This window comes from Oncorhynchus kisutch, linkage group LG28 (assembly GCF_002021735.2).
Source record: "Oncorhynchus kisutch isolate 150728-3 linkage group LG28, Okis_V2, whole genome shotgun sequence".
Taxonomy (NCBI): Eukaryota; Metazoa; Chordata; class Actinopteri; order Salmoniformes; family Salmonidae; genus Oncorhynchus; species Oncorhynchus kisutch.
Genome location: NC_034201.2, coordinates 11,945,316 through 11,960,770, shown reverse-complemented (window position 1 = coordinate 11,960,770; position 15,455 = coordinate 11,945,316). Strand labels below are relative to the sequence as shown.

General features: G+C 41.8%; 1 protein-coding gene across 3 annotated transcripts in view; it reads left to right on the top strand.

The window, feature by feature from the left end:
• The window catches only part of LOC109873113 (roundabout homolog 1), a 148,427-nt gene that overhangs the window by 106,858 nt on the left and 26,114 nt on the right, over positions 1-15,455 (top strand). For all 3 annotated transcript variants that reach the window (XM_020464659.2, XM_031807852.1, XM_020464660.2), the window contains 2 exons: positions 10,598-10,736; positions 10,952-11,079. In XM_020464659.2, the coding sequence (XP_020320248.1) occupies positions 10,598-10,736; positions 10,952-11,079 (267 nt within the window). The remainder of the gene's footprint in view (positions 1-10,597; positions 10,737-10,951; positions 11,080-15,455) is intronic.

Genomic DNA, 15,455 nt, shown 5'->3' with positions numbered 1-15,455 from the left:
GCTGTTGTCTATACTGCCAGGGGTGTTATCACCGTACTGTTGTCTATACTGCCAGGGGTGTTATCATCGTACTGTTGTCTATACTGCCAGGGGTGTTATCACCGTACTGTTGTCTATACTGCCAGGGGTGTTATCACCGTACTGTTGTCTATACTGCCAGGGGTGTTATCAGTTGTAATATTGCACCTAGCTGTTGTCAATAGAGAAGCCCACTGCGGTCTGCTCACCCAGTGCTATTAGTTTTAAATTGAATTCCCACTCGGTTTTCAAATCACGCAGAGGGCTTGGGCTAATACAAGATAGCAACTAAAGCCCATGTAAGTCAGTTTATAACATTGGTTACTCTGAGAGATCCTCATATTGACATTGGCAGCGGCCTTCGGGCCTATGGTGCCAACTTTGGAAAAGTCATTCCAATGTCTACTCTTTCCTCTATTACAAATGGAGATAGACCAAATAGGTCTATATCAATATCAACCATCAACATCAACATTCAGACAAGCCCTGTACAGCCTATTCAATGTAGTTTGTTTGAGTTGGAGACTCCATGTGACTTTAAAAATCAAATAGGGCTACTTTTCTTTCAATGTTTATAGTTAACCTTTATTTAACTAGGCATGTCAGTTAATTAAGAACAAATTCTTATTTACAATGACGACCTACACCGGCCAAACCCGGACTTGGGTTGATGCATCTGAACATTAGGAGCTTACTTCCTAAACGGGTTTACATCAAGATCTGGGCTATGCGGACGAATCTGGACATTCTGTTGACTGAAACGTGGATCTCTGGGGACATTCTGGACTCTGATATTAATATGGAGGGTTATAATGTGTTCGGAGCTGATAGACAGGTTAGAGGTGGTGGAGTGGCCATTCTTATTCAAAATAATTGATCTGTCTCTTTACTGAAATCCATTTTCCTTGCCAAAGCTACTATTTTCAAGCCTTTGTTTGGGGGAAAATCTACAGTTGATGTCGGAAGTTTATATTCACCTTAGCCAAATATATTTAAACTCAGTTTTTCACAATTCCTGACATTTAATCAGTTAGGATCACCACTTTATTTTAAGAATGTGAAATGTCAGAATAATAGTAGAGAGAATGATTTATTTCAGCTTTTATTTCTCTTTCATCACATTCCCAGTGGGTCAGAAGTTTACATACACTCAATTAGTATTTGGTAGCCTTTAAACAGTTTAACTTTGGTCAAGCTTTTGAGTAGCCTTCCACATGTTTCCCACAATAAGCTACATTTTGTCCCATTCCTCCTGACAGAGCTGGTGTAACCGAGTCAGGTTTGTAGGCCTCCTTGCTCCCACACGCTTTTTCAGTTCTGCCCACAAATTTTCTATGGGATTGAGGTCAGAGTTTTGTGATGGCCACTCCAATACCTTGACTTTGTTGTCCTTAAGCCATTTTGCCACAACTTTGGAAGCATGCTTGGGGTCATTGTCCATTTGGAGGACCCATTTGCGACCAAGCTTTAACTTCATGACTACTGTCTTGAGATGTTGCGTCAATATTTCCACATCATTTTCCTACCTCATGATGGCATCTATTTTGTGAAGTGCACCAGTCCCTCCTGCAACACAGCACCCCCACAACATGATGGCGCCACCCCCGTGCTTCATGGTTGGGATGGTGTCCTCCAAACATAATGATGGTCATTACAGCCAAGCAGTTCTATTTTTGTTTCATCAGACCAGAGGACATTTCTCCAAAAGTACAATCTTTGTCCTCATGTGCAGTTGCAAGCCATAGTCTGGCTTTTTTATGCAGGTTTTGCTTCCTTCCTTGCTGAGCAGCCTTTCAGGTTATGTCGATATAGGACTTGTTTTTACTGTGGATATAGATACTTTTGTACCTGTTTCCTCCAGCATCTTCACAAGGTCCTTTGCTGTTGTTCTAGCATTGATTTGCACTTTTCGCACCAAAGTACTTTCATCTCTAGGAGACAGAACGCGTCTCCTTCCTGAGCGGTATGACAGCTGCTTGGTCCCATGGTGTTTATACTTGCGTACTATTGTTTTCACTGATAACCGTGGTACCTTCAGGCGTTTGGAAATTTCTCCCAAGGATGAATCAGACTTGTGGAGGTCTCCATTTTTTTCTGAGGTCTTTCATTTGATTTTCCCACGACGCCAAGCAGAGGCACTGAGTTTGAAGGTAGGCCTTGAAATACATCCACAGGTACACCTCCAATTGACTCAAATGATGTCAATTAGCCTATCAGAAGCTTCTAAAGCCATGACACAATTTTCTGGAATTTTCCAAGCTGTTTAAAGGCACAGTCAACTTAGTGTATGTAAACTTCTGACCCACTGGAATTGTGATACAGTGAATTATAAGTGAAATAATCTCTCTGTAAACTATTTTTGGAAAAATTACTTGCATCATACACAAAGTAGATGTCCTAACCGACTTGCCAAAACTATAGTTTGTTAACAAGAAATGTATGGAGCGGTTGACTTTTTTTTTTTTATGACTCCAACCTAAGTGTATGTAAACTTCCGACTTCAACTGTATTAGGGCTTACCCCATTTAGTCGACTGGTTGATGAGCTGTTGGTTGACCGCAAGTTTATTTTTGTCGAGCAGTGGCAAATATATATTTTTTAAATTATGCCAGACGAGACACCTGTCTGATTCATGCCTTTCTGAGTGGACTAATCTATTGCGGAGGCCTCGGGGATGGCACACTATTATCAGTTGTACATTTACCCTACTGTTAATTCCCATAATTTCTAATCTACAATGTTTGTTTGGTTACGGTCATTTCTGTTACTGCATTCAATATATTATTATTACAGTCTTACCGTTGTCATTCTAGGAGTGACATTCTACCGTTGTTTGCAGAGTACACAACCTATGCTATACTTGTGAGAAACAAGGTTTGGTTTATTTTATTCCATTTAAGAGTTGTATATTTATGAATTGTCTTTTGTTTGGAGAGCTCCAGTAAATCTGGTCTAAGAACACACATCTGATTACACATAGAAGTAGGTCTAAGCTACCTGGTCTGCGCACAAATGTAGACCTATAACTGTGTTGATTTGGGGATCTGATACTTTTTCTGATTGTCTTACATCCATTGAGAATGATAATCGTTCCTCAACGTAGCCTTTTTGAAAAATCTTTTGAGTTCTCTCCCTTTCGATAAACACTCAGCGTGAAAGGGTGGAAAAATGGCATGCTCTGATCTGGTGGAAACATCATAAAACATGCCTACCTGATTACTTCTTATCCCTTGCTCACTGGAGCGGAAACTCTGAGGGCCCAGAATATTTTATACAATGTTGCAAGTTTGGTAGCAGGAGCTTTTGGCTGGGCCAAGTTAACAGTTGATACAATGTGTCCTTGCAGACAGGCCATGCGTAGCCAATGTGATTTATTATCAGGACATTTTCTGCCTGCGGGCTGCAATGGTTTTATTTGTTGGCTTTATTTAGGCTACTTTTACATATTGGCAATGGCATTAGAAGTTACTTGCCTGAATGCCAAGCGTCACGTCTGGAGGACACCTGGCACCATCACTACAGTGATGCATGGTGGTTGCAGCATCATGCTGTGGGGATGTTTTTCAGGATCAAGGCAAAGATTAATGGAGCCAAGTACAGAGAGATCCTTAATGAAAACCTGCTTCAGTGTGCTCAGGACCTCAGACTGGGGCGAATGTTCACCATCCAACAGGACAACGACCTTAAGCACACAGCCAGGACAACGCAGGAGTGGCTTCGGGACAAGTCTCTGAATATCCATGAGGGGCCCATCCAGAGCCCAGACTTGAACCCGATCAAACATTTCTGGGGAAACCTGAAAATAGCAGTGCAGCAATGCTCCCCATCCAACCTGACTGAGTTTGAGAGGATCTGCAGAGAAGAATGGGAGAAAATCCCCAAATACAGGTGTGCCAAGCTTGTAGTGTCATACCCAAGAAGACTCGATGCTGTGATCACTGCCAAAGGTGCTTCAACAATGTACTGAGTAAAGGCTCTGAATACTTTGCTTTGTCGTTATGGGGTATTATGGGGTATTGTGTGTACTTTCCAAAGGCACTGTATATATGGAAAAATCCACGATTTAACATTTTAACCAATCGATTGGTCGAAAGGACAGACGACTCTCGGTCAACCAATATTAAAAAAATGTATCAATAACTGTTAAAGAGGTCTAACGTCCTCCCTCGGCTAACCTTTGTGCACTCGAGGAGTTAACTAGTTTGCTATTGTGTTAGAGATGGGATAATATAAAAAGGCTTCTTTACAAGATCTCTATTTTAGTGACATCCTTGATTGTATTTCAGCTATCCCTGAACCTGATTTAGCTTTGAGCCTTTTTGCAGATGCCTTCAGTATTATTGTGGATGATCAGGCTCCCTTAAACAAAACGAAGGGTTAAAGGTAGATGGAATGCCTGGTACACTCCGGAATTATCAGAAGTCATTCATGAAAGAGATGATGCTTGGGTCAAGGCCAGGAGCACAGGCTTAAGCCCGGACTTGTAAGCTGAGGAACTGAGGAATCAATGTGTAAGACAAACCAGAAAGGCTAAATCTGATTATTATGGAACCGCTTTTTTGGATTATAATGAGAGCTAAATTCTGGAAAACTGTCAAATCCCTAAAGGGTTCTACTTCCTCCTCTCTGCCACAACAAATTAATTCAAACATGGACCTTATTACAATAACAAAAAAGATATGCCATCGTTGGTGCATTTAATCACAATTTTATTTATCTCTTTGAAATTACTTCTAAACCTATTCACAATGATATTGGGTTGGATGCCGATAGGGGAAACTTACTGAATGATCAAAGATTATAGTCAAAGCTTGTCTTTTAGGCTATTTACCAACAAAAAAAGTCCTGGGTGCTTTGCTAGTAATAGACAACAAGAAATCCACAGGGGCTGACCAATTGGATCCCGGTCTGTATCATTGTTGGCTCAATAACCCAAATTGTTTATTTAACATTGTTATCAGGACATATTCCAAAAGTATGGAAATCAGCTCTTGTGCTGCCACTCCATAAGGGCGTGGATAGTAGTGATCTTCATCATTATCACCCCATTTCAAGCCTTCCTTGTCCAGCTAAGATTCTTGAATCCTTGGTAAATGTCCAACCAAAATGTATTATGAATGCAAACCAATCAGGGTTTAGGCCTGGGTATAGCCCAATTGCAGCAATCACTTTAGTTGTTAATGATCTTGTCACACTTTCGACCCATCAAACTCGACTCTGGATCTCGAAGCCAGTTCCACTGTGTTTTTTAAATTCTTCCCCTTTAATCAGGGACTGATGTAGACCTGGGACACCAGGTGTGCACAATTAATGATCAGGTAGAACAGAAAACCAGCAGGCTCCGGACCTCGTAGGGTAAGAGTTGAGTAACCCTGCTTTAGACACTCAAATTAAATGTGCTGATTGTTTGTGGACCTGTCCAAAGCCTTTGATACTGTTGATCATGCTATTTGATTGAATAAGTTGCCCTTGATGGGACTGAGCTCTGACGCCTGTTCACGCTTTCATGAATATCTTAGTGACAGATAAGGTACATAAAGGTGTTCCGCAGGTGTCGATACTAGGACCGTTTTTTCCCACTATTTATATACAGTGGCAAGAAAAGGTATGTGAATCCTTTGGAATTACCTGGAATTCTGCATAAATATGTCATGAAATTTGATCTGATGTTCCTCTAAGTCACAACAATAGACAAACAGTGTGCTTAAACTAATAACACACAAATTATTGCATGTTTCTTATCTATATTGAATATATCATTTAAACGTTCACAGTGTAGGTTGGAAAAAGTATGTGAACACCTAGGCTAATGACTTCTCCAAAGGTTAATTGGAGTCAGGAGTCAGCTAACCTGGAGTCCAATCAATGAGACGAGATTAGAGATATTGGGTAGAGCGGCCCTGCCCTATAAAAACACTCACAAAATGTATTTGAGTTTGCTATTCACAAGAAGCATTGTCTGATGTGAACCATGCCTCGAACAAAAGAGATCTCAGAAGATTAAGAATTGTTGACTTGCATAATGCTGGAACGGGTTACAAAATGATCTCTAAAAGCCTTGATGTTTGTCAGTCCACAGTAAGACAAATTGTCTATAAATTGAAAAAGTTCAGCACTGTTGCTACTCTCCCTGAGTGGCCGCCCTGAAAAGATGACTGCAAGAGCACAGTGCAGAATGTTCAATGAGGTTAAGAAGAATCCTAGAGTGTCAGCTAAAGACTTATAGAAATCTCTGGAACATGCTGACATCTCTGTTGACGAGTCTACGATACGTAAAACACTAAACAAGAATGGTGTTCATGGGAGGACACCACAGACGAAGCCACTGCTGTCCAAAAAAAACATTGCTGCACATCTGAAGTTTGCAAAAGAGCACCTGGATTTTCCACAGCTCTACTGGCAAGATATTCTGTGGACAGATTAAGCTAAAGTTGAGTTGTTTGGAAGGAACACACAACACTATGTGTGGAGAAACAAAGGCACAGCACAAACATCAAAACCTCATCCCAACTGTAAAATATGGTGGAGGGAACATCATGGTTTGGGTCTGCTTTGCTGCCTCCGGGCCTGGACAGCTTGCAATCATCTGCGGAAATATGAATTCCCAAGTTTTTCAAGACATTTTGCTGGAGAATTTAAGGATATCTGTCCGCCAATTGAAGCTCAACAGAAGTTGGGTGATGCAACAGGACAACGACCCAAAACACAGAAGTGAATCAACAACACAATACTTTAACAGAAGAAAACACGCCTTCTGGAGTGGCCCAGTCAGAGTCCTGACGTCAACCCGATTGAGATGCTGTGGCATGACCACAAGAGCGTGGTTCACAACAGACATCCCAATAACTGAAACATTTCTGCTGCCAAAGGAGGGTCAACCAGTTATTAAATCCAAGGGTTCACATACTTTTTCAACCCTGTACTGTGAATGTTTACACAGTGTGTTCAATAAAGACATGAAAACGTATAATTGTTTGTTAGTTAGTTTAAACAGACTGTGTTTGTCTATGTTTGTGACTTAGCTTAAGATCCGATCAAATTTAATGACCATTTTATGCAGATATCCAGGTAATTCCAAAGGGTTCACATACTTTTTCTTGCCACTGTAGATGCTATTGGTCAATCTGTTTAAAAATATATATATATATATTCAGATTATATTATTATGACGCAATTGCCTCGACCTGGCTGTGACAAGGCTACAGTCTGTGACAAGAAGTCCTTACGGATTTTAAACTAAATACATGTTGTTTTCAAGTTCTCGGAAGATTGTCTCAGAAGGATTGCATCTTTTCTTATCGGCTGGTTCTATAATCAAACGAGTCCCTGCATCCAAATACCTTGGTGTTTGGATTGACAATGATTTATAATCTATCACTTTCCTGCAGGCAAATACCCTAGTGGCCTCATGGGGAGAATGTTATTTCATAATTAATAAACAATATTTAAAATAAAAAAACTCAAATCTGGTGTTTTTATGTGAAATGGATTATTTCCAACTTCTATGATGTACACAAGGTGTAATATTGGGATTCAAACTCAAAGTTGAATACATTTCCACTCTGTATCTTCCATGGTACTGTACAGGTGTCTTCTTTTTTAAGCCAATGTGGTGCAGTGGTCTAAGACACTGCATCTCAGTGCTTGAGGCATCACTGCAATACCTGGTTCGAATTCCAGGCTGCGTCACATCCGGACGTGATTGGGAGTCCCATAGGGCGGCGCACAATTGGACCAGCATCGTCCGTGGTTTGGTCGGGGTAGGCCGTCATTGTAAATAAGAATTTGTTCTTAATTGACTTGCCTGGCTAAATAAAAATGTGTGTGAGGTGTATACTTTTGTTTCAAAGTAGATTTGTTTTAAGACTACCAAGAAACACACTGTGTGATTTAGCCCACTGCAGAAAAAGGTTAAAACACATACGACTGGGCTTGTTGAGAAACTAAGATTTAAAGTGGGATTTTTTTTTTTTTTTACAGAAACAGATCTTGTCTCTCTCTAGTCAGCAGGAAGCAGATTGTGCAGTGAACCTTTCTACCTGGTCTTGATTATGGTGATACTATTTATCAACGTGCAGCTGCCTCTACACTTAAACCCTTGAACGTTTTTCATAACGTCCTTCGTTTTATCACAGGAGACAGTTTTATTACTCATCACTATATTCTTTACCAAAAGGTTGGCTGGACCTCTTTGAAGTCACGTAGATCACATAATTACGCTGTTTTTGTTTACAAAGTTATTGCGCCACAAACTCCCGACTTCCCTAACATCACTGTTAAGATTTAAAATGACAAGATATCAAACCCGTTCACAGGGATGGTTAACTCTGGAGATTCCTTTGGTGTCTAGAGAGTTAGGTAAATCAGCCTTTAATTTCCTTGCATCTTACGTGTGGAATGATCTAGAATACACTTTAAAATTGGAGGAATTGGTGCCTCTAGGGAATTTCAGACGGTTGCTAGGAGACCTTTTTATTGAAGAATGTGTCTGTATTTTATGATTGTGTTTTTCTTTCATGTATTGTTGTGTATAATGATGTGTATTTGGATGTCTTTATGAATGTGTAGTTTAATTATTTTTATTATATATTTATGTGTATTGTGGTGCTATAGAGGGCTTATCTGGAAAAGAGACCTTGGTCTCAGCATTGACTCCCTGTCAAAAAAATAATAATGTAGTGTCCCAGACCACTGACCCATAGCCTGTTCCAATCTCCACCCCCACCCCACCCCACCCTACCCTGGTCCCGCTCTCCACCCCCACCTCGTTCCTATGCTGTCACCATATCCACCCCCACCCCACCTCCTCTCACTCCCACCCCTCTCCAAGCATTTCCCATCAGAGCAGACTGTTACTTCCTATCACAGAATCATCTGGACTGGGCGGCTGGCCAGTGCACACACATTTATAATGCCCAGTGAAAACATTTAAGGCTAATAGAATAATACTGCTGATTGAAGAAACAGATTTGTTTTAAAATGTGCTCTGGGACATATGTAAATAAAATGGCCGTGGTTTTAACAAGCCCTACTAGTTTTAAGTGGATTTATTGGTTTTCATCCACATGTCACAAATAAGAAAGAGGCAAATAAAATGGGTTTTAAATGAAGTGGGGGAATGTGGGGGAGAGGGTTATGGGAGGTTAATGGTATTCAGAGGTCTCATTTTTTAGGTGCTTAACTCAAAGCTTTGTATTTTGTTATTTAACCTTTATTTAACTAGGCAAGTCAGTTAAGACCAAATTGTTATTTACGATGACGGCCTACCACGGCCAAACCACGGGCGACACTGGGCCAATTGTGCGCCACCCTATGGGACTCCCAATCAAGGCCGGATATGATACAGCCTGTATTCGAACCAGGGACTGTAGTGACGCCTCTTGCACTGAGATGCCGTGCCTTAGACCGCTGTGCCACTTGGGAGCCCCAAATCAAATTTTATTTGTCACATGTGTTGTAAACAACAGGTGTGGACTGACAGTGAAATGCTTACTTACGGGCCCTTCCCAACAATGCAGAGAGAAAGAAAATAGAGAAATAATAGAAACAGTAAAACACGTCATAATAAAAGTAGTAATCAATACACAATGAGTAACGATAACTTGGATATACATACGGGGTATCAAATGAAATGTTATTGGTCACATACACATATTTAGCAGATTATTTTGTGGGTGCAGCGAAAAACTTGTGTTCCTAGCGCCCAACAGTACAGTAGCATCTAACAATTCACAACAATACACACAAATCTAAAAGAATAGAATTAAGAAATTTATAAATATTAGGATGAGCAACGTCAGAGAGGCATTGACTAGAATACAATATATACATATGAAATGAGTAAAGCAGTACGTAAACATTATTAAAGTGACCAGTGATTCCATGTCTATGTATATAGGGCAGCAGCCTCTAAGGTGCAGGGCTGAGTAGCCGGGTGGTAGCCGGCTAGTGATGGCTATTTAACAGTCTGATGGCCTTGAGAAAGAAGCAGTTTTTCAGTATCGATGTGCAGTGGTATGATGTAGTTGAGGTAGATATGTACATATAACTAGGAATAAAGTGACAGATAATAACTGTAGCAGCAGCGTATGTGATGAGTCAAAACAGTGCAAAAAGGGTCAATGCAGATAGTCCGGGTAGCTATTTGGTTAACTGTTTAACTAACTATTTAGTAGTCTAATGACTTGGGGGTAGAAGCTGTTCATGGTCCCGTTGGTTCCAGACTTGGTGCGTCAGTACCGCTTGCTGTGCGATAGCTGAGAGAACAGCCTATGACTTAGGTGGCTGGAGTCTTTGACCATTTTTAGGGCCTTCCTCTGACACCGCCTGGTATAGACGTTTATTTTGAAGGGCTAGGGTTGGAGATCCAAGCTAAGATTTCAGTTCAACTTCAAATGTGTGTGATACTGTAGAATGCCAATATTAACATAAACCAGCATGCGACTATGTTGGAACTGGAGGAAGAAGGCGTGTGCTGCGGGGGCTCTCTACACACTGCCGTGCACATCTTCACACAAAGAATAGTGGTTATTTTGACCATTATGACAGTGATGATGACGATGCCCTCCCCCTCCCCCAGAGCGCCCAGGGTTTGTGAAGAGGCCCAGTAGTGTTATGGTGCTGGCAGATGAGAGTGTGGAGTTCCACTGTGAGGCGCGGGGAGATCCGGTCCCCACTGTCCGCTGGAGGAAAGAGGATGCAGACCTGCCCAAGGGGAGGTACGGCTGAATGACCCAGCACTGCTATACAGCCTTTATATTACACTCTTACATCATAGATGCATACTGTGATCTAAATCTTATGCATATGCAGGGTCACATCTGGTCATGGAATCAGATGCTTGGGATATTACAGTGTGCATGCCATCGTGCAAAGCTCCTTTGTCTCACGTCTATCTCTTTCTCTCTCTCCCTGTGTGTGTGTCTGTCTACAGGTATGAGATCCTGGAGGACCACACTCTGAGTGTGCGTGGTGTGGCACCATCAGACGAGGGCTCCTACACGTGTGTTGTAGAGAACATGGTGGGAAAGGCAGAGGCGTCCGCTACGCTGACCGTACACGGTCAGTACAACCTCCCCGACCCTAACCCCAACCCCAACCCTGGTCACACCTGCTGTTTGACATGAAAGGTGCACACAGACTATGAAACGTGCAGACTGGGTTTATGCTGTGCAGCTGTTGCTCTCACAGTCATGTAACATTAGAGAATGTGTGAAGAAGAAGACAGCTGTTCTCAGAGCAGTTAGATATCCTACCTAACCCTATCTAGCCACACCATGGAGTATTACCCCACTGATCTCTGGCCTGCCCTGTTTTCTTAAGCATGGATCAGTTTACATTCATGTGTCAAGTCAAGCAGTTCCCAGGGTAACAGACTGAGCTAGGTTATCAGTTCAATCTGTGAGGTTATGTAATTTACTGTATCCCCTTGGCTTGGGTTCATATCAGTTGTGAAACAATCTGCACTATACTAGTCTTGTTCCTTACTTACACAGCCCATTGCCACAGTCTAACCATGACTGGATCAGTGTAACAGATGGGAGTGTTGATGAGGCACCAGGAAGTGGGTTCATTTATGAGCAGGGATTCCCTGCCACAATGACCCCCCACAGCACAGGGACTGACGGCAGGAAATGAACAGTAACACCTCACTACACTACAGAGAGGGTGGGTGGGTGGGTGGGAGGGAGGGAGGGAGTGAGAGAGAGAGAGAGAGAGAGAGAGAGACAGACAGACAGACAGACAGACAGACAGACAGACAGACAGACAGACAGACAGACAGAGAGAGAGAGAGACAGAAGGGTTTAATTAAAGACAATCCTGTGTCCCACGCTGGGAATGACACGGTTCTAATTACACAGTCTACTCTACACCAGCCCTGCCTGCCTGGGAAAAGAGGGGGACCAGCGTCTAATTTAGGGTCTGAACAGAAGAGAGGAAGAACAGATAGCAGATTCGTACAGATTGGCTTAATTGGAGGGAAGGGTGTAGCTGACTAAGTACAGTGTACACAGGTTCAAGGTAAAACCCTTTTGGGTTCCTTTTGGGTTCCATGTAAAATTCTCTGTGGAAAGGTCTAGCTCCACGAGGGAGCTAAAGGGGGCTTAGCACTTTTAGTTGTATGTCCCTACATAAAAATAGCAAAAAAGTTCAAATGATTGAGTGGCAGGTTGGCACAAAAAAAATCGGTATCTCTGCTGCGCTGTGTCAGCATAATGGACTGGAAGCACTGTGGTGTGTAGGGGGGCTATGGAAAGCCACTGGGCAGTTAGTTATGACTCCTTTGGATTTCCATAAAAGCAGGAAAAACACTTCTCATCTCTGTGGTAGGCTAAGTGGATAATGTGATACGCCTTTAATTTTATACAAAGGTTGGGTCAAGTTTACCATTGAAGCTGCTTCACTCTTAGCTAGCTAGCTGTAAAAAGTGTTAATGTTATTAGCCTTAGCCTATTAGCTAACTTGAACTAGCTAATTTGCCATGATGGATATCAGAAATTGGCTTTGCCAAAGTACCCAAACAAAGGAGAAGGAGCAATGAGCATCAGCCTCAAACCACAGATGCCGCCGCCAAGCCCAGCAGCTCCAGCTAGCTCCGTGTGAGAATACTCGCCCTTCTGTTAGCGCCGCCAGGATAATGGCTCCACAGCCGCCTCCACCTCCGACTGTCCCTGATGATCTTTGAGCAGCACAGCCAGCCCAGGTTAGCCTATAATGCTACCCTAGCCACAGGTTTTCTGTCTAAAAGCGTTAATTGAATAGCAACTGGTTCATAGAAAGAGAGTGGCTGAAATACTCTTTCTGCAGATGCTATTATGGTTTTCTTGGTAGCCTTTCGATTTTTGTTGCTGTGAATGGAACTGTATATATTGGAAACGTATTTATGGTAGGCTGGCATTGCTTAAGATTGGACGCTTTTTTTCAAAATGACATTCTCAAATCTAATCTGCCTGTAGCTCAGGACCTGAAGCAAGGATATGCATATTCTTGATACCATTTGAAAGGAAACACTTTGAAGTTTGTGGAAATGTGAAATTAATGTAGGAGAATATAACACATACGATTTGGTAAAGATAATGCAAAGAAAAAAACATTTGAAATTATCTTTGAAATGCAAGAGAAAGGCCAAAATGTAATATTCCAGGATAGTCGCAATTTAGGTTTTGGCCACTAGATGGCAGCAGTGTATGTGCAAAGGTTTAGACTGATTCAATGAACCATTGCATTTCTGTTGAAAATATTGTATCAATACTGCCCAAATGTGCCTAATTGGTTTATTAATTTTTTCAAGTTCATAACTGTGCACTCTCCTCAAACAATAGCATGGTATTCTTTCACTGTAATAGATACTGTAAATCGGACAGTACAGTTAGATTAACAAGAATTTTAGCTTCCTGCCCATATCAGATATGTCTATGTCTTGGGAAATTGTATTTTTCTTACAACCTAATTCTAATCACATTAGCCTACTTTAGCTCAACCATCCCACATGGGGGGTGTGAAGGTTAATTGATTATATGGGTGCAATTTGATTCATAGAACTGCATTGTGACATATCACAACGTATTGCATAACTCACGTGCAAGCGGCACGAATTGCTATGTTTGAAGCCGACCTGTATAGGCCGGTTTATTTGGCAAGACAGTTGTGCATGTCTGCAGCTCACTGTAGTAGGCGGTAGGCTGTGTTTTGGTTATTTGGATCTCCATTTGCCTTTTGTTTACTGTTCATGTAACTTGCCAAAATGTAGATTGATTTTGTTCTGTTCGCATTCATTCATCGCAGTTGAGAACTTGTTCTCAACTGGCCTACCTGGTAAAATAAAGGTGAAATTAAAAATATACAAATTTGCAATTGTGCGGCTATTCTAAGTCAACTGCTATTCAGGATTTTTATTTGCATGCATGAATAACGAGGCTACTACTTTAAGCATTTATTTTGCGTAAGATGTGTATACAGCTGCATTCACATAGGCTGTTTGTAATAGGTGAATTGCCTTATCTATCTTGTAGCCTATACTCATTACCAAAACGGCCTAGCTGTAGGGTGCTGTCCATTGTGCTGAAACACCGCAGCAGAGATAGGCTACAGATTTCAAAAGCACTCAATGATCTCGGAGTCTCATCATTTTAACTTTATGTTTATTGCGGTATAGCGTGATCATATTAGCAGAATTCAATATAATTCCAGCGCAAGAACCCCAAAAAGTTTAGCCCCTTCGCCCATTTCAACTGTCCCCTTAGTCACTTTATCCTGGCACCGGGTCTGACCTGGAACCAAAATGGTTATACCTAGAACCAAATAGGAGGAGAGGGGGGAGAGCAGATCTCCCCTGAAGGAATTAACAACAGCACTGTCTGACAAACACATTCTCATCTGGAGATACTTGAGGGTTCAGATCAATGAGAGAGGAGAGAGGGAGAGGGAGAGAAGCTTAGAAGGTAACATTTAGGGGCAACACATTTGAACTTTTTATAACACCTTTCAATCAATGTATTTTCAGTGTATCTCAAGTCATCGTTTCTGACTAGAGGGATACGCTAGTATTCATTGTTACACAAGTACCAGAATAAGCCCACGGTAGTAATTTGTACTCCATAGTTTCTCTGTTTTCTGCCTCAAACACAAACATTATAATGTCCTTGATTTGTTTGAACATATTCAACAGGGCAGGCAGGAGACCAAGGGCTCATTTCCCTTAGACTCAGTCTGGCCATGTGATTGGTGCAGCCATGCCACATTATCAGTAGTGGAAATCAAAACACATTGGAGGCCTCCTCACTCCAGTCAAGCTGGTTTCATTCCGAACACAAGGCTTGCACATAGGGTTTTCTCCAAATATGTTTTCAGGCATATTTTCCATCACCTAACACTTTTACTGAGGTCGTTTATCACACTTTAACTAGTGCCAACACTCCAGATCACCTTGTAAAATGTTTAAGTAATTGGCAGTATTATCTGGATTCCTGTATTTTCTACTCAAAGTCAAGTCTTAATTAGCAGCTATCCCTCTCGACTTAAAGTAGTGAGGGCGTACATTTTCGTAATTGTCCCCCGTGGGAATCAAACATACAACCCCCATGCTCTACCAACTGAGCCACATCTCTCTCTCTCTCTCTCTCTCTCTCTCTCTCACTCACTCACTCACTCACTCACTCACTCACTCACTCACTCACTCACTCACTCACTCACTCACTCACTCACTCACTCACTCACTCACTCACTCACTCACTCACTCACTCACTCACTCACTCACTCACTCACTCACTCACTCACTCACTCACTCACTCACTCACACACACACACACACACACCCACCACAATGGCCCTTGGTCACTTGCCTATCCATGCATTTCACTGTTCAGCTACTTTATAGGCTTTAAGACTCACAGTGTGCCTCAGCCTTTATAGACATATGAAGGCCACAGTCTATAAGG